Source organism: Podarcis bocagei (genome assembly GCF_964188305.1).
Source record: "Podarcis bocagei genome assembly, chromosome: 4".
In the NCBI taxonomy this organism is placed as follows: domain Eukaryota; kingdom Metazoa; phylum Chordata; class Lepidosauria; order Squamata; family Lacertidae; genus Podarcis; species Podarcis bocagei.
In genome coordinates, this window is record NC_138128.1 from 89,482 (window position 1) to 116,923 (window position 27,442).

Genomic DNA, 27,442 nt, shown 5'->3' on the forward strand with positions numbered 1-27,442 from the left:
CCTCCTTCTGAGGTGGGGAGGTCAGGTATTTGGGGCTTATTTTTGTTTTTTATGTGAGAAGATAAAAGAGTGTAGTTTTCTCTGCCCTCTGCGGAGTTGTGTTGGGGGAATCCAGATTGGGAGGGTTTGGAATAGGTAGGTTAGTTTTGGGAGGGTATCATTTTGATCATAGCAAAGTTTTATTAATTGACCTCAGTGTTGTCCATATTGTGTTTCCTTTGCACTGAAATGAACAGGGTGGAATAATGTAATTAAAATACTGCCAAAGCAGACAGCGAGATGAAAAACAGGGTGTTTGATTTTTGGAAGCTGAACTGCAGCAGGATGGAAACAGAGGCGCGAGCCACAGACACGGAAATTGAAGAAGAAGAAGAGTTTGGATTTGATATCCTGCTTTATCACTACCCTAAGGAGTCTCAAAGCGGCTCACATTCTCCTTTCCCTTCCTCCCCCACAACAAACACTCTATGAGGTGAGTGGGGCTGAGAGACTTCAGAGAAGTGTGACTGGCCCAAGGTCACCCAGCAGCTGCATGTGGAGGAGCGGGGAAGCGAACCCGGTTCCCCAGATTACGAGACTACCGCTCTTAACCACTACACGACACTGGCTCTTCTTACTTCCCACACAATGCCTTCTTACTTCCCAGAAAGAAGCTAATTCTAAGTCTGAAGAGAATGTTTAATTTAGAAGAAACCCGCTCCCCCTGCCTCCGTTTTGAGCCTTACGCTTTCCATCTCCATGCCACATTCCTCAAGGAAGGACCTTAGGAGCTTTCCTGCAGCCTGAGAGACTGCTCTGTCTTCCACTGTCAGGTTGTCAATCGCCTTCAACACGACTTCGTTGATCTGGCTGGGCGTGAGGTGCTCCCCAAAAGCCTGGCACAAAGAAGAAAGAAGAGGGAGTTTTCTTCTGCTCCACACTCTGACCACGTTTCAGTAGTCCAAGGGTGCCTTCACAAACCAAGTGAAAGACATCTCCACTCTGCCTTGAGAGGGTTGAACTAAGTGACCCCCGCGTCCCTTCCAACTCTACAATTCAGTGATTCTATTTATGTGTTTATTTAAGTAGCTGAAAGGTTTTACAACAAACAAAACTAAAAGTCAGGTGACGCCTTGCTATTTTCGATCCACATCTTAAATTGGTTATGACATTGGAACATGAAGAGGTTCAATCTAAAATCAGACTAGAAAATTTTAAAAAAATTCTCGCAGGAACAGAGAGGGTGAATAATAGTGGCTATCCGTTATATAACCAATGCCAAACAGACTGGGTGGGAACCTGCCGGCTGTGTGCTTAGTTCTTAATATACAACAAAAACACCCACCACAAGGTTGGCATAGTTCATTGGCTTGGCAGTGCCTCGTGAAAGATGCACTGAATGAGTCAACTTTTCCTATTCTTTTTCCGCCCTGAGGAGCCCATGCATGGTTTTCTCTCCTCCCCGTTTTAGTCTCATGAGGTAGGTTAGACTGAGAGACTGTGACTGACTTGTGAGTTTCAGGGCTGAGTGGGGATCTGAACCCTAGGTCTCCCAGCACCTGGTAGAATTTCAATAAGTAGAATTCTGCATGCAGTTTAGGCTACCGGGCACTTGTCTTTGAGCAATTGATTCTAATACAATGCATTTCTGAATGTTATTTACACTAATAGCTCGCACATGTATTTTTTTACACACTGTTTGGCATTGTGAAATTCAAGGACATGTGAATTTCAAAGGCGGGTTGTGTTTCAGTTCTCCTATTGTTTCTGAAAGCCTCGATTTGATAGTTTGGCTTCCAGTGTGAACTGCTCTGAATCTCTCCCTCATCCCTAGAAGGCGTGGGCTGCCTGAGGGCAGGCTGAAGTTGGTGGGGCAGGGCCCCATTGGCCCGAATGAGCAAATCTTTGCTAACTGGGAGTGGCTGCGGTCTTAGCAATAAAGAGTACAAAAAGCCACCCCTACCTTGGCCACTTTTGCGATGTTGAAGTGGAAGAGGGAGGGCCCAGGGATGAAGAAGTCTTCTCGGACCCATCTGACCATGTTGCCTTTCTTATTTTTATTCCCCCTCTTCTCCAGTTCCTTACCTAAGCAGGGTCGGGTTTTGGAATATGCATGCAAAAGAAACCAGCATTAGTGCTCCCTGCTCAAAACCTCCAGTTTTCCCACTGGGACCAACAAAAACAATTATCGATTTCACCTAAAAAATTATAATTCAGAACTGGGAAAAAGGTTCAGAAGGGGGCAACCAAAAGGACTGTGGTGCTTGTAGAGCTGGTTGCAGCATTTGGGGGGGGGGTCCATTTAGAAAAACGGCGAGGAAGAGGAGACACAATGTATGGCATGGAGAAAGTGGAGAGAGAAAGCTTTCTCTCTCACCGTCAGAACATGAGAACAACTGGACCTCCAATGAAACTGAAGTTTCAGGATGGTCCTTCTTCTTGCAGTGCACAGCTAAACTCTGGAACTCCCTGCCACAGGAGGCACTGATGGCCACGGACCAAGATGGCTTTCAAAGAAGATGAGGCAAATTCATGGAAGAGAAGGCTACCCATGGCTATTAGCCAGGATGGCTATGCTCTGCCTCCCTGGTCAGAGGCAGCAAAGTACAGGAGTAGAAAGAGCTTGAATTCTGCTTGCTGGATTCCCACAGGCATCTGGCCAACCCCTGTGGGAACAGGATGCTGGACTGGGCTGGGCCACTGGTCAGGTCCAGAAGGCTTTTCTGATGTTCTTCAGCAGTGAATCCCTCCCCCAAGACTGCCCTCTCGTCTCTGGCCAACAGGGTGTTGGCGTTAGGCCAGTGCTGGCACGAATTCTGGCCCTCCTGAACTCCCTGATCAACCCCAGCAGCAGCCAGCATGGGCAACACTCAGGGATGATGGGAGTTGGAGCAGCCTCTGGAGAGCTACAGACCTCCCACCCTGCGGCTTACAAGAAACAAGCCATTTCCCAGCATCGCCCTCACCCATTTTGGCTATCATGATGTAATGGAGATGGTACAAGGCCTCCGCTGACTGCACGCCAATCTCCTTCACGTTGTCTGTGAGGTGAAGGGACAAGAGCGCCACCAGCCTCCCAAGAAGGGGGAAATCCTGGGATACCTAGGAGGTGGAGAGAGAGAGATGCACAGTCAGCCCTCGTCCCACAGAGCCCAGCAAGAGAAAACCATCTGGCATGCTTTCAGTCGGCAAAGGTGGCAGAGGGGCGCAGGGCAAGAGAGCTGTGCTTAGGTGGCCCACCCTAGGCTTGCCCCAGGGCTTTTTCCCCAGCCAGAACTCACTGGAACTCAGTTCTGGCTGTTGAATGGTTGAATGTTGAATGGCTGTGTCAGCATTTGGGTGTAGTATATAAGGAGCAGCACCTAGCTCTCCCATTACCCTGGGGGATGGGTTGGTGGTTGGGTCTGGTTTGTTGTTGATCTGTCCTGGAGTGTCAACACAAGGGGGCTTGTGAAGAAGGCACAGCAGAGACTGTACTTTTTGAGAATTCTAAGGAAAAACCATCTTCTGCAGAAACTGCTGCTTGCCTTCTATCACTGTGCCATTGAGAGCGTGCTCACTTATGGCTTATGTGTGTGGTACGGAAGCTGTACTACCCAGGACAGGTTGGGGTTGTGCAGAGTTGTTAAGGCAGCAGAGAGCATTGTTGGCTGCCCACTCTCCACCTTAGAGCAGATTTATGCCACAAGGTGCCATAGGAAGGCACTGGACATAGTAAAAGATCCATCGCATCCTGGTCACTGTCTCTTCGAGCTCCTGCCGTCGGGACGGAGATACAGGACAATGAAGACAAGAACGAGCCGTCTTAAGAACAGCTTCTTCCCCAGAGCGATCTCGGCCCTGAATGGGAAGCCTGGACTTTGAAAGTCATCTAATCTTCCTTGCTGTATTATACTGTATTGTTTTAATTAGTTTTTTTATAGTTGTTTTGATTTTGTGTGGAGTGCCCTACCTGGGTGGATGGAGCAGCCAAGTAATTTCGTTGTCCCCGAGAGGGGCAATGACAATAAATATATTGTTGTTGTTGTTGTTGTTGTTGTTGTTGTTGTTGTTGTTGTTGTTGTTTTGTTGATGATGATGATGTATTTAGTGTATAAGGAGTTTTTGTTTTTGTTATTAAAACCTTGTTTAAGTTATTTTTGAGTCCCTTTTTAATGCATGGTCTCCCCAGCAAGCTCTCTGCAGTGCTACTATACTGCAAATAGCTAACATCTTTGGTTATGGGCCCAGCTGCTGAGTGGATGACTGCATATTTTTGGACTCTGAGAAAGGTTTGAAAACTCCTTCTCCTGTTAGTGTAGTTTCTATGGGTCTGGAAGAGTTCCAGAATGGTTGACCGGGTTCCAGAAGCCGAGAAGGCTCTGGTGTTCCCACAGCTAACAGATGAGAACTATAGTTTATGGTCTTTTCGGGTGGAGGCGCTTTTGACCTCTAGAGAAGTATGGACCTATGGACTTCTGGGTTAGCGCAATTGGCTAATGGCGGATTCCCTCCGAGCTCCGGAGGGAATCTGCTCGACAGGGGCTGGGTCTTGCCGCGCCGGCGACGTGGGGACCCTTAAAAACCACGGGCGCGGATGCCCGTGGACATGGTGACTCGGCGGGCACTGTTAGCGCCCTCCCAACCCGCGAAGGAGCCTTTTTAAAGGCTACGGAACGGGGGACGGGGAGTGGCGCGGTGTTGTGAGTCTACTGCTTCCCCTGCCGAGCGAAGCCGCATGCCATTTGTCGGAGAGCGCTGACATCTTCCTTTAAAAAATTTGGACTCAAAATCAAGAACAACAACCCGTGAGTAATTTGGAAATTGGACTAAAATTATTCTCTTTTTTGTGGATCTGGCACGAGCGGGGGAGGTGCAAAGAGGAAGTCCGTCCCCCCCCATTGTAAACAGTTTAAAGCAAGGATTTGCCAACTAAGGTTGAGAGAAGAGCTGTTTTTTTTTCCTGATTGGATAAAAGTTATTAATTTCCACGGATTTAAAAGTCTAAGTTACTGTGCTGGAGGACAAGAGTTTATTTGCTTTGATTAAGTGCCACTTTTCCCGAGACCGGGAGTAACCCGTGAAAGGAGCCTGCTGAGGGTTTACAGAAGATTTTGACAGCTGTCAAATTAGCTGTCAAAGTCGAAAAAAACTGAAAGTTTTGGTTTAGCCGGTCATATCGTTACAAGGTATTGAAAGTAAAGAAAGATTGATACAAATAAATTTGACTCTTGGATTGGAAGTGAAAGGAATGCTAAGTAACCAGAATCCCTCTAGAGGGGATTCACGGACATTACAAGAATGGAAATAGGTCGGAAAATTCTGGCAGATCTGGATGAGGTCGTCTTTCTCATGGGAAAGCTGCGAAAGATGTATGAGCAAGGCCATGTTTTGTCTACAAGTCCTACAAAACCAAAGTCAACAGTAAATATACCTTCTGAGCTGGAAAATGACTTGATGTTCAAAACACAGGCAGCTGGACAAGAAAAGAAACCAAAGACTGAAGAGGAGGAAAAGATACTTGCTGAACAGGAGGAGCAGAAAGGAGGGGCGGTCGAAATGTCACAGAAGGTAAACGATAGCCGGAGGCCTGTCAAGATGGTTTCAAGCTCGACCAAGGTGGAAGCTGGAGTCTTTGGGACACATGGATTTAAGAAACAGAGCTTGAGCTCCACCTTTAAACAAGTAGGCTTGGCTGGAAGGATCATGGACATTATAGAGAGAGCGCCCCTTCGAGTTTGGGTGTCAATCATAAGGGACTTTCAAAGAAGCCGGCTGAAAGGGACTGAGAGAGATTTGAGAGCCTCGGACGTAAGGTCACCAGGCTAAATAGATGGACTAAATGGACTACGGTTTGGGATTGAAACCGGGGAGAGAAGGGTGGGGTTTGGAAATCCAAAGGGGGCCTGATCTTTTTTATGCTGTGTCAAATTTCATGTTGTTTATCATTATAAGAATGGGGAATTCGTGGAAGGGAAATAGGGTCAACCTTAGAAAAAGTTTTTTACATATGATTAAGGTATATAAATTAAAAGTTGATTTATAAACTGAACTAAATATAATAATGAATTAAGGGTTAAAATCTAATACAAATAAACACACTAACAAATTAAGGTTAAGACATTAGGGATAAAAACTTATTGAACAAATAATTGGATCTGGAATACAAGAAGGGGAGGTGAGGGGAAGTCGTGAAAAGAAGTTATTGAAAATGAGATTTTAAAGGTGGAAATTTTTGTGTTTTTCTTTGTCTTTTTGTTTTGTTTTTTGTACCTTTTGAAACTTTAATAAATATTACTTTTTTTAAAAAAGGAGAAGTATGGACCTATGTAACTGATGACCCTCCTGACCCTGTAACTAATGCTTGGTTGAAAGGAGATGCAAAAGCCAGGGCAATAATTAATTTGGCAGTTAGCGACCAGCAAGTAGTCTATATAAGAAATAAGAAAACGGCCAAAGAAATGTGGGACAGTCTTGCAGCAGTGCATATTAGAAAAGAGTCAGCGTCTGCATTGATGTTTTTCAAGCAGCTGTACCAGACCAAGTTGCAGCCTGGTGGTGATTTGGCAGCACACTTGAGATGTCTGGAGGCAATACGCTGCAAATTAATTCAAAGGGACATGGAGATACCTGATATTCAGTATGTTTTTATCATTCTTTGTTCCCTTAATGAGGACTTTGATGGTGTAGCTAGCCAGATATCTGCCGTTCCACCAGCACAATTAACTGTGGAAGGGGTAACGGCAAGATTAATGGGCGAGTTGGATAGAAGGGAGGCTTGTGCCATAAGCACTCCTGTTTCCAGAAACAATGAGAAATGCCATATGCAAACTTGTGGTGATACGGCTGCATTTAAAGCTGCAAAGCGTTATTGGTTCTGCAATAAGCAGGGACATTTTGCAAAAGGACTGCACATCCATTGCAGATGAACATTTAAATACTGTGTATGCCAATAAGGCGGTTTTTGAGCCAAAAAGCTACAATGATGTTCAGAATTTACCTAAGCACCAAGTTGTAAATTGGTATAAAGCTATCAACTCTGAGATAGCTTCTTTAAAAGAGCATAACACCTGGTCTCTTGTACCACAAACCCCAGATATGAGACTTATTGATTCAAAATGGGTTTAAGAAAATGCAAATGGGAAGGATACGCCTATGGTGTGTGGTTTCACCTTTACAGGTGAAGATAAGCCATTTCCTAACAAAACTTTGTATCGTTCTTGTCAGGGGTTCAGGAGCAGAGGCGAGGGCAAGGGAGGAAACAGAGAGCGAGGGGGAGGAGGCAGAAGAAAAGATGAGTGATGACGACGACCCGAGATCCCCGAGTCTTTCCAGTGAATCAGAAGATTCACAGAAAGGAGCACCAGTGGCCAGAGCAAGGGGGGAGCCTAGGGGGACACCCCAGGAAGAAGGGTCCAGAGGGGGCTCAGAGGGGAGCAGTTGGAAATCGGGACCAGCGTCACCAACAGAGAGCAGGGGAGAAGAAGGGCGCCAGGTATCAAGCGCTGGCAGCTCGCAACAGGAGGGAGGGCACGAGTCAGGAGTGGCCACACCTCCATCGGAGAGTGAAGAAACGGTCAGACGGAAAGTGGAAGGTTGGGCGCGCGCGCCAAGTTCAAATGCACAGGAAGGTGGGGCAGTAAGCAGCCCGGAAAGGGAGCCAGGTCCTAAAGCCCGGCGCAAGGAGACAGGAGGGTCCGGGGGGTCCGCGTCAGAAGAGTCCCGGAAGGAAGAGACCCCGGGGGGCAGAGGGACCCAGAGAAGAACGGTCAGGCGGAAAAGGTGGAGTAAAGCTAGGTTAGTAAGCTGGTGCACAGGGGGCGGAGACTCAGACGGAGCTTCGCCGGTCTAACCCTTAAGACGTAGAGTTGCGCGCAGCAGCTTGAGAATGGAAACTGTAACTCAATAAAGACTTTTATAAAGTGACCGCTGGCTAGCGTGATCCTCTGTGAGCTAGGATCGGGAAGCAGCTCTGACAGTTCTGCTATAGGCAAGCTAAATTTCATTCAAAGAATCTCAAGACCAGATATAACTTATGCCTTTCACTTTCTGGCAAAATTTGTGGGAAAGCCCACTACACAATGTTTCTCTGCTCTTAAGAGAGTGGTAGTGTACCTTAAACATACCAAACATTATAGGTTGCAGTTTACATCATGTATTGACAAAGGTTTTGAAATTTTCTGCGATGCATCTCATGCAGTGGAACAAAATAATTGCAGGGATGTGTCTGGTATGGTGTTTTGTTATAACGGTTGTCCATTTGAATGGAAGTCCCAGACACAAACCATTATTTGTCTCTCCACAACAGAGAGTGAATTATGTGCATGCGTTCAGGCCACTCATGATGTGGAATGGTATCTGCAAGTATTTGCAGACCTACAGATGAAAGTAACACTACCAGTAAGAGTTTACCTTGATTCCCAGAGCGGACTTGCTATCCTGTGTTCAGAGACCAATACGCAGCGCACTAGAGTCTTAAGGTTACGTTTACAGTTTGTAAAGAAACTAATTGCTGACGAAATGATTGTATTTCAATATGTTCCAGGTGACAATCAAATTGCAGACATTTTTACTAAAGCACTTCCAAAGGTTACTCATGAAAGACATGTACAAAATATGCTTTACGATTTTGTTCCACAATGATGAACCGCAGGGGAAATGTTGAATGGTTTCTTTAAATGTAAAGGTTCATCATTGTTCCACCAGTTGTGTATGTCTTTAAGGGGCCAGAGCAAGGGCCAGAGCAAAATAACGAGACCCAGCTTTACAGCTGTGAAACACAGCAGGTGCTGAGTTGTATTGATTAAGCTGTGTCAGCATTTGGGTGTAGTATATAAGGAGCAGCCCCTAGCTCTTCCGTTACCCTGGGGGATGGGTTGGTGGTTGGGTCTGGTTTGTTGTTGGTGTATTTAGGAGTTTTTGTTTTTGTTATTAAAACCTTGTTTAAGTTATTTTTGAGTCCCTTTTTAATGCATGGTCTCCCCAGCAAGCTCTCTGCAGTGCTACTATACTGCAAATAGCTAACACTGGCACCTCTCAGGTGGGCACTATTGCCATTATAAGAGAATGAGGGAGGTGAGTTCATGGTGAGTCCTGGCACCTCTTTTTCTAGAAAAATAGCACTGGCTGGCACCTTTCCCTGGGATGGCCATGCCATACAGCTTTCATCTAGTTCACACCTGAACTTTCCAACGCAATATGATTTGAAATTGCAGCATTAAGCCTTGGTCACTCACATCAAAGTCCAAATGCTCGGAGACATATTTTATGAGTACGTTGGTGGTCTTGACTGCTCTTTGCCTCTCACTGATTTTTGTGGAGTCAATCCAGCCATTTGTGTGCTGTGAGAGAGAAATCATCGTCATCACATGGAAGGACAACCCTTAATCCAGGTTTGCAAATTCACAAAGCTTCATAGAGGGGACAAATTGCAAAAAGGGGTTGTTTTGTAAAGGAGAAAGTTTGCTGCAATTTGTTTATTATTATTATTATTAATAATAATAATACCCCACCTCTTTCCCAGACAGGGACTTGAGGCAGCTTACAAACAAAACAAGAACAACTAAAGACACAGAAAAAAGAAGCCGTTTTAAAAAAAGCATTAGTAGAATTAGATATTAATTGGCTCTTGGGTTGCTTTTGTTTTATTATGCATTTTCTGTTCTGATTTTGTATTTTTATGTTGTGAACCGCCCTGCAATCTGTCATTGGTGTGTTTGTGTGTGTGATAATTGCAACAATACAACATACACCTCACCACAGCCATAGCAATGGAATGCAGGAAGCATCCTTAGACCAAGCCCAGCCATTGATCCACAGGTAATGAGGACTGGCAGTTGGCCCTTTGGGCTTTCAGACAGAGAGCCTTTTCCCAGCCCCACCTGGAGATGCTGAGGACTGAACCGGGGACCTTGGGCATGCAAGACAGATGCTCTGTCCCGAGCCATGGCCCTTCCCCATACGCCATCAGCAGAGGACATATCTTGTGCGCCTTGCACAAGCATTGCTAGCAGAACAGAGGCCCACTTGACCATCAGCACCCACAACCAGCGAGTTGGCTACAGATGCCCCCCGTGCAATCATTTCAAGAGGGTCTGTCCTCCGGCATGGGAGCTGCTGCTTCCCCCTGCTCTGACACCTTGGGGGCTCCCTTACCACTAATATCTCCTGCAGCGTCTCCAGAGAGGGGGCCTCCGACAGCAAGCTGGTGAGCATGTTGAGCCAGATGTAGACGGTGTCTTGATAACAGTCCTGGAAGGAGAGAAGCAAAAGCACTTAGAAGCTGAAGACCCCCATGGAAATCCCGTATGCTCTGGAGCCTTCTAGCCCAAATTTGTAACAAAGCTTATGCAGGGGTTCAAGCACGGCACACAAAGAGTCATAAACATCAAACGTTTCTTGATGTATGTAAGGTTACAGGTCATGCGATATAAAGATACAGGACTCCACACTGGGCTCAACTTCCTTGGGGTGTTCCAAGGCAGAGGGCCGCCTTGGTGGTGGGGCCCACCCCGTGGAACACCCTCCTGTCAGATGTCAGAGAGATACATCATTATACTTCCGTCTGAAGACATCTGAAGGCAGCCCTGCATAGGGAAGTTTTAAATATTTGACGTCTGGCTGTGTTTTAATTTGTTGGAAGCCGCCCAGAGTGGCTAGAGTAACCCAGTCAGATGGGCAGCATATAAACAAACAAGCAAACAAATAAAATGAAATGCAGCGTAGGAGGGAGGCATGAGAGTCACAAAATGCAGGCATGCAGGAATCATACGTGGATGCATTCTAGCAAAGGTGAAATGCAATAAATATGGAAACATGATTAAAATCAAAAATATACACCCCAAGTCTCTGGCTGTTACATCATTGTGATGGGTCAAGTGTCTCAGGCAGCATTCTTTGCGGCTTACACGGCTCAGACTCTTTGCCCTCAAATCCTTTAACCTGGCAACCCCATTTTCCTCCAGAAGCAGAAGGTCCAGTCACCTGGCTCTGCGTTGGTGGCATAGAGCTCCCGGCCTTGATCTTTGTAACCTGCAGTGATGGCAATTGGAAGACCTTCGGGATGGTTCTCTTGATCAGCTGAGCCCGGAGCAGGGGGCCCATGCATGGTCTCAAGGCACTGAGAAGAGAAAGAAGGGGAGAGGAAAGGATCAGCACCCAGCAGTCCATAAACCTGGTGAAGAAATATGTACTGTGCCTGGCCGTACTTACGTCAGGCGAGTGATGTTTTCCATCGCCTGATGCAGGATGGTGAGTGATGCCACTGGCTCCTCTTTGATAACCTCCTGTGGTGGGGAAGCACACAGCATGTCAGGGACCTGGAGGCGCCATCCCTGCCGCCACTACCACACCAAGCCCTGAGGTGTGCTCTCTATCCAGCCCACTTGACAACTTCTTTGCAACTGGCAAGTGGGTCCTCCTAGGGGAGAAGAGTGGGCTTCCTGGATCTGGGAAGAAGATCCCTTTTTCTCCTGGGCAGAAGAGCAGAAGACCAGCCTTCTGGACCAGGCCAAGGGCCCATCTCGTCCAGCCTCCTCACAGTGGCCAACCAGACGCCTGTGAGAAGCCAGGGAGCAGACCATGAGCCCCCCCAAGAGCCCTCTCCCCGCCTGTGGCTTCCAGCAACTATATGCAGAAACATGGCTTCCTTCCTCTGTGGAGGTCGAACATAGCAATCATGGCTGGGAGCCCTCGACAGCCCTCTCCTCCGGGGAGAACCTAGCCTCTTTTCCTTAGGCGCTGGTGACAGCCTGCTGAGGTTGCCACAAGGGAGGGCTGCCTTTCAAGAGGGTTTGGAAACTTCAGCTGGAGCAGAAGGTGACCACCCAGAAATGGTTTGGGGCCAGATGGTCAGAACATGCAACCCAGAGCTAGACCTACACAGCTATTTTTAAGAAAAAACGCTCTGAAAAGAAACCCCAGGAGATTCCCCCTCTTTTTTTCTTTTTCTTTCTACTCACGATGATGCAGAAGGTGAGCTCCTCTTTGTGGGGGAAGGTGACATGTCCCACATTCGATTGCAGAAGCGCCTTGGTTATTAGAGTTGCTGCCTTCATAAAGCTCTTCTTCAAATCCTCGTTCTGAAAGGAGAAGGGATTTTGTAAAATTGAGTTTGAATCAAAATCACAAGGCAACATAAAGCCACACTGACCCTAACCCTAATTCTAATCCTTACCCTAACCCTAACCCAATCCAAAAATTAACCCTAACCCAGAAATGGTCTTGTTAGATAGTTAAATTCATGTTGAATTGCTGTTTTAGGGTTTCTTTTTAAAAAGTCTGGAAAGAATTGATCCATTTTGCATTACTTTCTATGGGAAAGCGTGCCTTGGTTTGGAACACTTTGGTTTCAGAATGGATCAAGTTTGAGAACCAAGGTACCACTGTAATGCCCCATCTGGTCCTAAGGGTGGAGCCAGTATACACCCCAGTCTACAACCCTTTGGTGGATGAAGCCAAAGACCCTGCCCTAGGGCACAGTCTGAAGGCAATGTGGTGCAAGGACCTTGACGGAGCTCAGGAGGTCTGCTCAGTGCCTGGATGGTGACCACGGGGGAAATGGTTGCACACCTCCTGGAGTAATATGACAGGAGAAAGGCAGGATGTACCGTATTTTTTCATGTATAAGACACCCCCTATTAGGGGGGACTCCCAATTAAGAAAATGGGGGGGGGAGGATTGCCCAGAGTTGCTGAGCTTTTGGAAGGGAGGATTACCCACAGTTGTTCAGCTATTTGGGGGGAGGGGATTCCAAAAATTGCTCACCCGCTGGACCTATGCTGCCACTTACACACGTCGCAAAACCCACCTATTGTCTGTCCCTCGCCGGCAGAAACTGCCAATCGCCTTCCCAATTTCCGCAGCGACAGCCAGTCAACACCACCCCTTGCCGCAGCCACCAATAACACGCACAATAGCCACTGACTATCTCCGGCTTGCAGCGGCAACCAAACCCATGTCCCCCCCTATGCACTATCTGTGTATAAGATGACCCTCATTTTTAAACATCATTTTTTAATAATAATAAAAAACACCTTGTCTTATACACGGAAAAGTATGGTATAGCTGAGAGAACAAACAACAGGAGTCCGTGTGATAATCAGAGCCATACCTTCCTGCTGTTCTGGAATTGGAAGAGGAGCTCCTGTGTTATGAGGTCTATGAAAAGGGGGAGCTCATCCTGCCGTGCCCCGAATGCCATTTGCCCGCAGCAAAGGATGGCGGTGATACTGGCATTGGTCTCGCTAGTATTCTGGAGGGAAAGGATGGGGAAAGTGAGTTTGGGAACCTTAAGTGCAATTGGAGACAAATCACCATTTAGTTGGGACCTTTTAGCAGCTGGGAAAATATTAGTAGTCAGTAAGTTGTTGTGCGAAAGGTGGAGGGCACAAGGAGAAGGGGACGACAGAGGACGAGATGGCTGGACAGTGTTCTCGCAGCTACCAGCATGAGTTTGACCAAGCTGCGGGAGGCAGTGGAAGACAGGAGTGCCTGGCGTGCTCTGGTCCAGGGGTCACGAAGAGTCGGACACGACTAAACGACTAAGCAACAACAACAAGTTGTTGTGCAGACTTACAAATTTTGTATTTTTTTTCCTCCAGGAAACTCAAACTGCTGGCAAGCCAGGCCTCCCCCATCCTACATATGTGCATCGGGTTCTTCCTGCCTAAATGTAGAGCCTGACATTTGACCCTACTGAATTTCATTTTGTTAGTTTGGGCCCAGTTCTCCAATCTGTTAAGGTTATCTTGAATCCCGATTCTGTCTTCTGTGGCATTGGCTACCCTTCCCAGTTTGGTGTCATCTGCAAATTTGATGAGCATCCCCTCAATTCCTTCATCCAAGTCATTTATTTTTAAAAAAAGTGGAACAACAACGGGCCCAGGACAGAACCCTGTGACACCCCACTGGTCAATTTTTCCCCAGGATGACAAGTGTCAGGGGTTTAGGAGCAGAGGCAAGGGCAAGGGAGGAAACAGAGAGCGAAGGGGAGGAGGCAGAAGAAAAGATGAGTGATGACGACGACCCGAGATCTCCGAGTCTTTCCAGTGAATCAGAGGATTCACAGAAGGGAGCACCAGTGGCCAGGGCAAGGGGGGAGTTTAGGGGGGCACCCCAGGAAGATAGAGCCAGAGGGGACTCAGAGGAGAGCAGTTGGAAATCGGGACCAGCGTCACCGCTAGGGAGCAGGGAGGAGGAAGGGAGCCAGGGGGCAAGCGCTGGCAGCTCACCACAGGAGGGAGGGCATGAGTCAGGAGTGGCCACACCTCCATCGGGGAGCGAAGAAACGGTTAGGCGGAAAGTGGAAGGTTGGGCGCGCGCGCCAAGTTCAAATGCAGAGGAAGGCGGCGCAGTAAGCAGCCCGGAAAGGGAGCCAGGTCCTAAAGCCCGGCGCAAGGAGGCAGGAGGGTCCGGGTCAGCGTCAGAAGAATCCCGGAAGGAAGAAACCCCGGGGGGCAGAGGGACCCAGAGGAGAACAGTCAGGCGGAAAAGGTGGAGCAGGGCTAGGATATTAAGTTGGTGCACAAGGGGCGGAGAATCAGACGGAGCTTCGCCGATCTAGCTACTAGACGTAGAGTTGCACGCAGCAGCAAGAGAATGGAAACTGTAACTCAATAAAGACTTTTACTTAATGATCGCTGGCTAGCGTGATCCTCTGTGAGCTTGACAACAAGGAACCATGAAGGTGTTCTCTTTGGGTTTGGTCAGTCAACCAGGGAGAAAGTACAGGACAGTGTAGGGTAGACTGACCACTGGTGCTCTTTTCCATGGGAGCTGCTTTTTTAAAATTAAAATGAACTGGGTGGATCTGCTCATCTTCTCCATAGCGAGGGTTGGGAAATTTCCTTGGTCATTTCCCAACTCACAGCAAAAATCCAGGGGTACCACACTCCTGGGTTTCATTTCTCTTGGATGGCAGAGCACAAGAGAGTTCAGGGCTGCGTTCAGATGTGACAATAAACCAGAGGGCATCAACATAGGTTGGCCTCTAGCTCCCATCAGCCTCAGCCAGTATGGCCAGTGGTCAGGAGGGATGGGAGTTGCAGTCTGTAGCATCTGAAGGGCACCATTTTGGTTACCTCTGTGATAAACTATGGTTTATTATTGTGTGAATGAGCCTTGGACTCATCGGCTCCTGCTCCCTTCTCCTCTAGCACAGTTGCAAAAAGGAGACCGGAAGCTTGAGGGAAGTTAACTGAAAGTGGAAGGAAAAGGTTCTGATCCCTTCCAGCTGGGTTGGAGAATTGGAGAGTCGGGGGCACATGACCCCAAGGCCCCCTCAGGTTATGGAACTGTTAGATCCGCACGCAGTTACTATGCCTTTGTAATAATTTGCTTAATTGACAAATATATGGAGGTGAACACAGAGAGTGACACTCAACTATGCTTTGCTTCAAGTAGACCTGTTGAAATGAATGGGCCTAACTTAGTCATCTTCATTAAATTCAATGGGTCTACTCTAGAACATAGTTGAATGGGGCCAGCAGGCACTCCCGTAAGCAGAAGAACCCTTGCACGAGAGCAAATTTGGCAGCTGCCCTGCCCCGGGATGCAGCTGAAACCTCTCCCCTCTTTCTCTCTGCCTCTCCCAGCCTGCCGACTGCCTTCTCTCTTGGTTTCTGCTCCCTCCCCTCAGTTGGAGTGGTGTCCCCTCTTCCAAACTCTAAGAGGTTCTTCATTCAAAGCTTTCTGACAGCACAACACTCTCCCTTGGGAGGTTGTGGACTCTCCGTTGGAGGTTGGATGGCCATCTCTCAGGGATGCTTGAGCTGAGATTCCTGCATTGGAGGGGGTTGGACTAGATGACCCTTGGGGTCCCCCATTAGCTTCCACTATTGAGGAAATGCCAACCAACCATCTGACAACCAACCTAAAAACATGGGCCAGTGTACTTTTGTATTGCATGTACTCTGGGGATGACCAATGGTTTCTAACGATTCCGTTTGACTGACTGACTGAGTCAAGGGATCAGATCAGATCTAGGATCTGGAGCCACAGAGACAGGACTGCTGGAGCCCACTTCAGAAGGATGACTGAGACATACCCACAGAGGAAGTTGTCTGGCTTCCATACTGAGAGGATGAGCAGATCTAATTGCCTTTTTGGAATGGTAAGGATCCCATCCCTTGAAAAAGAGCATATTTGGAAATGGGGCAGGATTTGTTCTTCTCCAACACAGCTCTGTTTTCCTAGATCAGAGGAACCCAGAGGCTGCTTCACATGCTTTGGTGTGGATGTAAATAGCTGCTAAGGATCCAATTTGCCAGGATCTTCGTCTAACCATTGGCCATGCTGTCAGGGGCTGATGGGAGTTCCAACTCAAAACACACGGATGGGGAAGGGGCACCAGGCTGGGGGTGGCTGACCTACACTCTTGCTATGCTCCTTCCTCACTTCACACCCTTACCTCAGACGTCTCAGTCTTCCTTTTAATGGCTGCGCGGCCAAAATCCCGCACTGCCACCAGCACCTGGGAAATATGGGTGCTTGAAGCCACACCGATAGCCTCAGAAATTCCCTAGAGAGAATGAGGCATGTCAAACATGTCGTTTTCTTGATTGCAATTAGTGATAATAATAATAGTAATAAATTTTATTTATATCCCACCCTCCCCAGCCAAAGCCGGGCTCAGGGCGGCTAACAACAATAAAATAGTACAACATTCTAAAAACATTTCATTATAAAAATTAATTAAAATCAATTAAAATGAAATTGATGGCAACCATTAAGCTAAGCTGATCATGAGGGACGGAGGATAAATGTGATTCTGTAAGCAGATTGCTGCAAAATGTGGGGAACCAAATTTAAGAGTGGGGAAATGAGACACTTAGAGAACCAATTTGAACAGATTCTTTCATCCTGGATAATAATAGGGGTGGTTTGAAGAACGATATTTCTGTGGATTCTGATGTGAACTGACCAGACCACACCTCCCAGACTCATGTGCAGCTTGCAATGCAAGGATGCCTTGCATTCTGACATTTTCAAATCTTGTGATACAGTTCTTGGCTTCATTAAACACCCAACTACATTAAAATGCATCATTTATACACTGGAAGTATTTGTAATCCACCCCTCACCCAAAGGCGCCAGAGCAGGAATATGCACCATCTAAACCAGGGTGCTCCAATTTCTCATACCAAGTGGGCCACAAGAGTAGTTCTGTGGCATCTGAATATAGACTGCATTTTTAATCAAGGCATATATTGGCTTATATCTTGATCAGGTTCCTAAATTAAATGGGCTTAGATTTTCAAATGTTATGCCAGGCAGAAGACCAACTGCCTAAGTACTTTGGCAAGATGTTTATCCTCCTGGACAAGGGGGCCCCCTTTGATTTATAGCAGAAAACAATTCTCAAAGTCGTAAAAAGAAACCGTTAAACTTGAGCCACAGGACAAAAGGCCAAGAGCACGGAGAAGGGGGGGGGGTGTAAACTAAAGAGGCTTCTTTAAAAACTGTTTTTTACTGAGTTCCTTCCTTTCTACTTTGAGAAGCTTTATTCTTTTAAAAGGTTACCTATGCTAATGTATTAAATATATTGGCTTAAATGTAATTATACAAAGGATCTAGAAAGAAAGAAATGTTAAATTCTTATTTCATAGAGTCATATTGCTGTAGGAGACCAGGGGGGCAGATGAGCCTAGCCCCCCCTGCCAGACAAGAGACGCCATCCAGATATATTAGTTGTCAGACATTTGTTTAGAAACCTTCAAATGAAGGAGATCTTTCAATGTTGATGTGAAACTCAAGATCCTTGACATATGTTTAAGATAAAATTTTAAAATTATTAACCATCTGTTTTGGAGGGCAAGGAGGGCAAGAGGTGAGCTGGTAATTAAGATTCCTTGTTGAGACACATGTAAGATATATTACTACTTATTTGTCATTTATAGATGTAACAATATATAGCTCTTTGTGTTCCATATAAGGACAGGAGGATATGAGTGTATCTTAAAATTGGTTATAGCAATCAGCCAATAGGAAATCCAACCAGGCTGATTGGACAGAGGCAGCCACAGGAGGAGCAAAGGGGGGTGGATTAAGGAAATATAAGTGCTGGCCATAATGGCAGGAGGCCAGGCCAGAGCTTGGTAACCATATACCACTGTGCCTCTCATTTATTTGTCTGACAAATAAATTATTATTTTAATTTCTCTGTTGCTGCGTTGAATATTTCATTCCAGCTAAGCGTTAACCACAAGCAGGGTGCTACATTTTATGGTGCCTGCGACTCGGATCAGTGGTCTGCTGGAACGCAGCCCCTTCGCCTTACTGGACGGGGTACAAGAGAGAAGACAACTGATTGCCTACCCAGCGCGCACTGGAAAAATTTTTCCAGGGGAACGCAGCAGTCTCGTCTGTCTGATACCCTGCCCACTGACGGTGACGGACCGGGGGGGGACCAGAGAAATAAACAGGGAACCAGCTAAGGGTAAGTGCACTAAGGGGTTTTGGCCCTCCAATTAATTGGGAGGAAGAGAAGTCCTGATCAAACTTCTGCGTCTCAGTAAAGGGGAACTGAGTACGCTAGGTGGCTGGGTATATCAGATGGTGGTCTGGTGGGGGAAAAGGGAAGAATGGGAGGTAGTGTGTGGTGAAGTATCTGGCGCATTGCATGTGTGAGAAAGTACAATGTGTAGCTGACCTAAGTGTGGAGTGAGTACTACTTCGTTTCCCAGTAAGGTGTGTGTGTGAGTGACTGAGTGGATACTTCACAGGGCCATACAATGGGAGTTGGGGGTTCAAAGGGGGGAAATACACCTTTTGAATGTATGTTAAATAATTCTAAGAAAGCCTTCTCAGGGGCGTATGGAGTCAAAATGACACCAGAGCGCCTGAGAACGTTATGTGAACTAGAATGGCCGAAGCAAAATACTGAATGGCCATCTCAAGGAACCTTTGATATAAATTTAGTAAGCAAACTTTGGTCTAACATCGCCAAAGAAACTGGAGGGTGCCCAGAACAATTTTCATATATAGATTCTTGGCTGAGCACATTAAATAAAAATCCTCCATGGATAAGGGAATGCAAAGTCCAACGATGCAAATTATTGGCTGTAAAAGCCAAAGCTAGGAAAGGAATCTTGCCAAATAAATCCAAACACTCCACCAGTTGTAACCCCAAGGCAAGAAAGTGGAATGAATAATGGGGGTGGAGTCACAGAACTTGATTCCTTGATAGATTATGATAAATATCTTCAGGAGGCATTGGAGTTCTATAATGAAGCCCAAGCAGAAGTGGTTATTCCACCTGTGAGTCCCAGTAGAACTCCATCTACAGTCTCCTTTAGTGGAACAACTAATTGCCCACCCCAAACCCCTGTACATCCAAGTCCTAGAGAATTATTACAGAAGTTACAGGGAGACCTTGATCGGTCAGTAAGCAATACAGCCACCTCAGGCTATGATGGACTTGGTGACTTCAATAGTAAATACTCATAGTCCTACTTAGACAGATTGTCGCCAGCTCCTGAATACTCTCTTCACCACTGAGGAAAGGAGAGACATAATTGAAAAGGCACAGATATATTTGCGTGAGCAGGCCAGAGTGGGAAATATTTATAATATTGACCGTCATCTCCAGGACAACTTTCCCTTGGAAGATCCTAATTGGGATCCAAATAATGCAATTCACCTGGCCAGGCTTACCACCTACCGCCAGACGCTTGTGCAAGGTATCTGCAGGGCATGCCAGAAGCCCACTAATATGTCTAAAGTCTCAGGAGGGTAGACGTGTTACCCATAACACTGTTTCGTGTTCGGTGCACACCCACAAAAAGACTTAAGTTGTCACCTTTTGAGCTCCTGTATGGGAGGCCGCCCTCCTTTGTTCAGGATAGTCCAACTGACCTCAAACAAATAGGAGACCATGCGACACAGGGACAAGTGCAATCTCTCTCCCGTGTTTTTGTCTCTCTCCCGTGTTTGTTTGTTTTTTTTATCTTAACAGGTGGGCCCTCGAGCGCACGCCGTGCAGCATTGCCGTGCCGATTCATCAGCTTCAGGCTGGCATAGCATATGGGTGAAAGAGTGGAAACGTGATCCACTTGCACCTAAGTGGCGTGGACCTTACACCGTCTTGCTCTCTACTCCAACAGCGGTGAAGGTAGCTGAGGTGACCCCCTGGATTCATCACTCCCGTTTGAAGAAGTCTGAAGGCAGTTGGACGTGCAAAGGTGACCCCTCTAATCCTCTTAAACTGACTCTCTCCAAAAACCCCTGTATCTAGCCCTACGGGGAACGGGCTAGGTCACGGGCAACATTAGACGACCGGCCTGCTGCAGCCACACCCTGGAAGCTGGCTGACCTGCACACGCCTGAAGCTTGAGGAGCGTCTGAACCAGAGACTGTGAGCGGGAAGATTCTCTTATACAATTGATTGACTGCCCCCTTGTGGAACAATTATCAGAGATATTACACATTGGGGATCCTTGGGATATATGTTTTGGTCTTGGTGGTTCCCCATTTCTGTCACTGGGGGAATTATATAGGGGCTAATATTTTTATGCTATCACAATAAGGTAATCTTTTGTGGAAGGAATGCATATGCTAGACATCAACATGATTTTATTATTAATCCTGATCCCTTGGGAAGGGGAAGGGTCCTTGAATCTGACCAAATTTGCTAAATATGGATTCCGCTATGACCACAATATGTGGGTAGGTTTAGCTGAAATGGTAGCCAATGTTGCAAATAGGACCAATTGCCTTGTTTGCTCTCTTGGGCCAGATGATTCAGAGGGAGGTATGCCCTTATTACCAATACCATTAAAAGCCATTGGTATGGTAAGCGAAATGCCACACCAAGCAGAAGTACAGAATTTCCCCGGATGGAACTCAACTAAACATTACGAGTTATACCTGTACAAGGGGAATTCTGTGTACATAAATCATCAGATGCAGCTGATTCTACCATGATAGGCTCTTCTCATTGCCACTATACTTGGGATTATATTAAGAATAGTCATACCTGGGCAAACGGTACTACCTATCGAACTCGGAATACCTTGCCCTGTGCACCTCCTTTTATTCATGCATGGAAAGTGGTATGGAACATAACTGTGACAGAGAAAGGCAATCTAATATACTGCACTGTGAACTCTATACCCCTTGTGATATTTCGCCTTATGCACTCCACATACCAAAACCCTCAGACCCGATGGTTGTGGTGGATATGTGGAGAATGGGCATACAAGAAACTCCCTTCCAAATGGAGTGGGACTTGTTTCCTGGGATGGGTATTACCACCAATGTGGATTATGCCCACTAGTTCAGCTAAGCGAACACGAAGAAACGCTGATATTTCTCATATAGCAGGAGGAAGTACCCAAAGTTGGAGCGGTACTGATGATTGGCCACCAGAGCGCATTATAGCCTATTATGATCCTGCCTCCTGGAATCCTGGTGAGCTCATACAAGGGGCACGGGATCCTATTTATAATCTAAACAGAATAATTTGATTGCAAGCAGTAGTGGAACTTGTAACCAATGTAACGGCCCAGAGTTTGAGACGTATTGCATAACAGCTGGATGAAAGTAGAGCCACCATTTTGCAGCTGAAAATGGGAATGGATTATGTATTTGCCAAGCAGGGAGGCCTATGTGGAGTCTTGAACTTGACAGGGAATGCCTGTTGCTTTAACATTTCAGATAATGGTGAGGCAATCCGTGTGTTGGCCACAAAGATGGAGAATATAGCACATGTCCCAGTACAAACATGGGAAGGATGGGATATGGGATGGTTACCTAATGTCACAGGACTCAAAGGGATACTATTGTCTTGCTTGTTTTTCTTGACAGTAGTGGTAATGGTTTTATGTATGATGCCATGTATCATTTCATGTTTTAGAAGTACAATTAGCAAGATGATTTCGAATGAAACTCTACCTCATATCATGGCCCTATACACAGCTTTAACTCAGGAATATGATGAAGATCAAGCTATCAAGGACGCTTGGTAGCAAGGTCCTTGAGCTTGAAAGGGGGGGATGTGGCATCTGAATATAGACTGCATTTTTAATCAAGGCATATATTGGCTTATATCTTGATCAGGTTCCTAAATTAAATGGGCTTAGATTTTCAAATGTTATGCCAGGCAGAAGACCAACTGCCTAAGTACTTTGGCAAGATGTTTATCCTCCTGGACAAGGGGGCCCCCTTTGATTTATAGCAGAAAACAATTCTCAAAGTCGTAAAAAGAAACCGTTAAACTTGAGCCACAGGACAAAAGGCCAAGAGCACGGAGAAGGGGGGGGTGTAAACTAAAGAGGCTTCTTTAAAAACTGTTTTTTACTGAGTTCCTTCCTTTCTACTTTGAGAAGCTTTATTCTTTTAAAAGGTTACCTATGCTAATGTATTAAATATATTGGCTTAAATGTAATTATACAAAGGATCTAGAAAGAAAGAAATGTTAAATTCTTATTTCATAGAGTCATATTGCTGTAGGAGACCAGGGGGGCAGATGAGCCTAGCCCCCCCTGCCAGACAAGAGACGCCATCCAGATATATTAGTTGTCAGACATTTGTTTAGAAACCTTCAAATGAAGGAGATCTTTCAATGTTGATGTGAAACTCAAGATCCTTGACATATGTTTAAGATAAAATTTTAAAATTATTAACCATCTGTTTTGGAGGGCAAGGAGGGCAAGAGGTGAGCTGGTAATTAAGATTCCTTGTTGAGACACATGTAAGATATATTACTACTTATTTGTCATTTATAGATGTAACAATATATAGCTCTTTGTGTTCCATATAAGGACAGGAGGATATGAGTGTATCTTAAAATTGGTTATAGCAATCAGCCAATAGGAAATTCAAGCAGGCTGATTGAACAGAGGCAGCCACAGGAGGAGCAAAGGGGGGTGGATTAAGGAAATATAAGTGCTGGCCATAATGGCAGGAGGCCAGGCCAGAGCTTGGTAACCATATACCACTGTGCCTCTCATTTATTTGTCTGACAAATAAATTATTATTTTAATTTCTCTGTTGCTGCGTTGAATATTTCATTCCAGCTAAGCGTTAACCACAAGCAGGGTGCTACAGTTCAGCACAGAACCTGTGGGCTGCACACTGACTTGTCATGTGGGAGAGGGGAGCAAGGCCAACATTTGACACACATGCCCCGGCCTGCATGCTGCCTTCCCAAAGGTAGGCAGGTGAGGCGCTGGGTTTTGGGAAGGAGGCACGAGGCTCTGGTGGGACCTAGCGCCTTCCCACCTTCTTGCCAAAGGTGGGAAAGAGCTAACTGAGGACTCTAGGACCCTGACAGATCACACCTGCCTCCTTCCCCAAGCCCAGCACCTCCTTACCCAGCTTTGGGAAGGCGGTGCAAGGCTTACAGGTGTGTAGGGGTGCCTCCAAGGTTGCTGAGGGCTGCCAAGAAAGGCATTGAGGGCCACTTGTTGGCTGCTCTGATCGAACCCAAAACTAAACAAATCTGCCCCAGATATGTTGAATGCTGAAAAACTGTTCCTCCTTTGAGGGGGTGACCGGGAGGGCACGAGCAGAGACCAATCCGGAAATCAGGACAGAGGGCTGGTGGGGTCTGTGGGGTAATGTCAGGGACTGGCTGGATGAGTAAGAGTGGGGGACCCTGGATTGTGGTGGTGGGACACTGGGGAGCAGCCTGGGGAGGCGCTTGAAGCAGGAGGGTTCAGAAGGAGGAGGCTCTTCCAGGACACGGCTGGAGGTGGAGAGTCTCCGTGTGAGCGCAGTCACAGTCCCACACATTCACTCACCTCTCTGTCTGCTTCCTCTTCGAGAGCCAACCTCAGGAGTAAGTGCAGGTACTGGTGGACTGTCTCTGCGCTCCTGGAATCCCGCAGCTTGAGTCCATAATATCTATAGAGGGCATTCTAAGGGTTGGGGAAGGTTTGGGTGAGTCACAGGGAGGAGACCCCACCAGCTACATCAACTGCTTTTGGAAAACCAAAGAATTTCAATTTTAGCGTCTGAAAATGCCGGGTAATACTAAATAATAATAATAGATTGCAAGTACTAGGCAATTGTTTTAATGATTTGTATGCAATTTTACACATCTTCTGAATTCCCAAGTCATGTTACAACTCTTTAAAGGTAAAGGTAAAGGGACCCCTGACAATTAAGTCCAGTCGCAAATGACTCTGGGCTTAAAGCTCATCTCGCTTTAAGGCCGAGGGAGCCGGCATTTGTCCGCTTCTGCAGACAGTTTTTCCAGGTCATGTGGTCAGCATGACTAAGTCGCTTCTGGCGAAACCAGAGCAGCACACGGAAATGCCGTTTACCTTCCAGCCGGAGCAGTACTGGCTTCGGCTGGGGAGGGATTGGATATAAATATATTATTATTATTATTATTATTATTATTATTATTATTATTATTATTAATAATTTACTTGCACTATGTGCTTTTGAACTGCTAGGTGGGCAGGAGCTGGGACCGAACAACGGGAGCTCACCCCATCGCAGGGATTCGAACCACCAACCTTCCGATCGGCAAGCCCAAGCAGCACAGTGGTTTAACCCACAGCGCCATCCGCGTCCCTATTACAACTCTTTATTATTCCTCATTTGGGGAATTTGAAAGTTGACAAGTTCAGCATGTCCCAATTGCTCTTCCTCCACTGTTGGAGGCAGGAATGCTTCTGAATAAAGAAAAAAACATGCAACATTTCCTGGGGTCCAAGTCACCCCACCAAATCAAGTTCATGGATTGGTTCTTCTTCCGGTCTACAGATCCTGCACTGATCGTCTTCTCTGCTTCCCCAAGTTTGCCTGGTCCTCTTTTCAAGCCCCCCCAGACTGGCGGTTGCCACTCCTTCTCACCAGCGGAAAGTCGTCTCCTGCATGTGCAAACAGGACCTTCCTCCAAGCTAGGCTCCCAATAGTTCAGGCCTAGGCAAAGACGGCCCTCCAGCTGTTTGGGGACTCCAATGCCCATCACCCCTGACCTGCTGGTCCTGTGAGCTAGGGATGATGGGAGCTGTAGTCCCAAAGCAGCTGGAGGGCCGAGTTTGCCTTTGTCTGTGATAGTTAATGGCAGTTCCCCTCAACTTGAACCCTTCTACATGCTCCCACCAGCCCCAGGCAGCATATGGTCCAGAACATTCAGAGGGCACTTGGTTGGGAAATCCTGGTTCACGCTGCGCAACATCAGACCAGGGTGGATAAAAATCAATGACCCATTATTTTTTTTAATGGATTTCTTTGATTTAAATCACATTTTTTAAAAAAATTAAATTGGATTTCTAAAATAAAATGCTTTTAGAGGAAAAATCTTTCGGAATATATTTTTCTATTTAAGTTGCATTATAGTCCAGAGGCTATTCACTGGGAAGTAAGGGTTTATTTTAAAATTCAGTCTAAGAATTTTTTTTAAAAAAATGTTTAACTACATCATGGATATATAAGCTATAATGTTATTGTTTTAGTTAAATAAATTGTTTAAATTCTTATTAAGGAAATGATTATTTTTCTCCTTCCAATAAGGTACAGCAGAAAAGTTGTCCAAATCTACAATGGTACCTCAGGTTAAGAACTTAACTCGTTCCGGAGGTCTGTTCTTAACCTGAAACTGTTCTTAACCTGAAGCACCACTGTTAGAGGTATCGGTTGGTTGCTTGAGAGCAATCAGGCAATATGGCTCAAGAGTCTGTTTTCAAGCTTTCTTCTTAGTGATCAAAACTTTTAGAATGCAGAGCGCCTCTATTCCCTGTCTTGCTCATTCACGGGCAGAATCTGAGAGTGGGCGGCCCTTCAACCTTCCCCAGCAGAGTAATTTCTTGGCGCCCAGTCTGCGCCTCCCCTCTCTGCGCGGAAGCCTACTGCGCAAGGAAGGCTTGGGTAATGGGGGACCCCCCCTCCTCCCCGCTTTGCTCAGGCAAGGTGTCCAGGCACCGCCTTGCCTCCTCCGACCCCTGCATCTCCTCTCCTTCCTCCGCTGAGGAACTGCTGCTTCTCACAATCTTTGGGGGCTCTCTGTAATCCACCCGGCTTTTCCCCTCTCGCCCCTGAGCCGATGGCAGTTCTTAACACAAGGTACTATTTCTGGGTTAGCGGAGTCGGTAACCTGAAGCGTCTGTACACAGTTAACTTATTATACCCCACAATAATTTCATAATTATCTGTCTATGCATTTCTAACAGTATAACCAAATCAGTAGTAAAAACTACTCTGGAAATTTATTATTCCCAAAATGAAACCTTCATCTGGTTGTAAATATTAAGATTATACAAGCAAGAATGTAAAAATATGTTTTAAATTGATTTGATTTCAATCAAATCCACCCTGCATCACACACACCTGGGGAGATGTCTGGAGGTGTTGGAGGATGGTGTCCAAAATCTCCCTTTCATCCATTGTCTCCAAAGCTTCTGGGATTGTTCTTCCTCCCCCCAGCATTTTCTTACCCATCCACAGGAACTTGAAGTTTTCATCAGAGAGTTCTTCAGAAAGAAAGAGAGAGAGGGGTGAGTAAATGAGGCGGATGAGAGGGAAAGGTACCATATTTTTCCATGTATAACACGCCCCCATATATAAGACGCTCCATATTTTTGGGCACTCAAAATTTAGAAATGGGGGCAGATTGCCAAGACTTGTTAAGCTTTTTTGGGGAGGGGTTGCCCAGAGTGGTTGAGTTTTATTTGGGGGGAGGGAGCCATTAATCAAATTGCACAGTTGCAGGCATCAACCACCAAGTCACCTATCGTCTGCCAGTTGACAACAGCCCTTTCCACAGCAAAGAAATCATGGCTAGGAATCTCCTCCTGGCAGCTACAACCAAGCGCCCGTCCCCCCTCAGCACTCCCCCTGTAGAAGAGGAGCCCCAATTTGACACTTGATTTGGGGGGTAAAAAACCTAGTCTTATACACGAGAAAAGACGGCAAGTTCTTTCTCAGGGGGCTTCTCGCCTGTTGCAATGAGCGGGTGCATGCCATATCTGAACAGGGATCATAGAACTGTAGCGTCTGAAGGGACCTGCGGGGTCACCTAGTCCAACCCCCAGCAATGCAGAACAGGGGCAGCCACCCGGAAGTCCCTGCTCCATGTTACACGCCTCATAACAAGGAGGGGTGGGGTGGGGGGGACTTGCACCCAGACATCAAGGAAACCAAGAGAGACCCCAGCCTTGTATCATAATAATAATAATTCATTATTTATACCCCGCCCATCTGGCTGAGTTTCCCCAGCCACTCTGGGCGGCTCCCAATCAAGTATTAAAAACAATACAGCGTTAAATGTTAAAAACTTCCCTAAACAGGGCTGCCTTCAGATGTCTTTTAAAGATAGGATAGCTACTTATTTCCTGCACATCTGAAGGGAGGGTATTCCACAGGGTGGGCGCCACCACCGAGAAGGCCCTCTGCCTGGTTCCCTGTAGCCTCACTTCTCGCAATGAGGGAACCGCCAGAAGGCCCTCGGAGCTGGACCTCAGTGTCCAGGCTGAACGATGGGAGTGGAGACGCTCCTTCAGGTATACAGGACCGAGGCCGTTTAGGGCTTTAA

The 27,442-nt window shown here is 46.5% G+C and overlaps 1 protein-coding gene across 1 annotated transcript; it reads right to left on the minus strand.

Annotated features, from left to right (window-relative positions):
- Positions 1 to 363: 363 nt before the first annotated feature.
- Positions 364 to 26,632, minus strand: LOC308585005 (maestro heat-like repeat family member 5). The gene is made up of 10 exons (XM_081190456.1): positions 26,239 to 26,632; positions 23,700 to 23,816; positions 16,367 to 16,477; positions 13,070 to 13,210; positions 11,919 to 12,038; positions 10,114 to 10,209; positions 9,195 to 9,299; positions 2,946 to 3,081; positions 1,943 to 2,064; positions 364 to 875 (listed from the first exon to the last, which is right to left on the minus strand). Exons 1-10 carry the CDS (start codon positions 26,467 to 26,469, stop codon positions 684 to 686), a joined length of 1,371 nt encoding a protein of 456 aa, XP_081046582.1. The 5' UTR covers positions 26,470 to 26,632; the 3' UTR covers positions 364 to 683.
- Between the last annotated feature and the right edge of the window lie 810 nt (positions 26,633 to 27,442).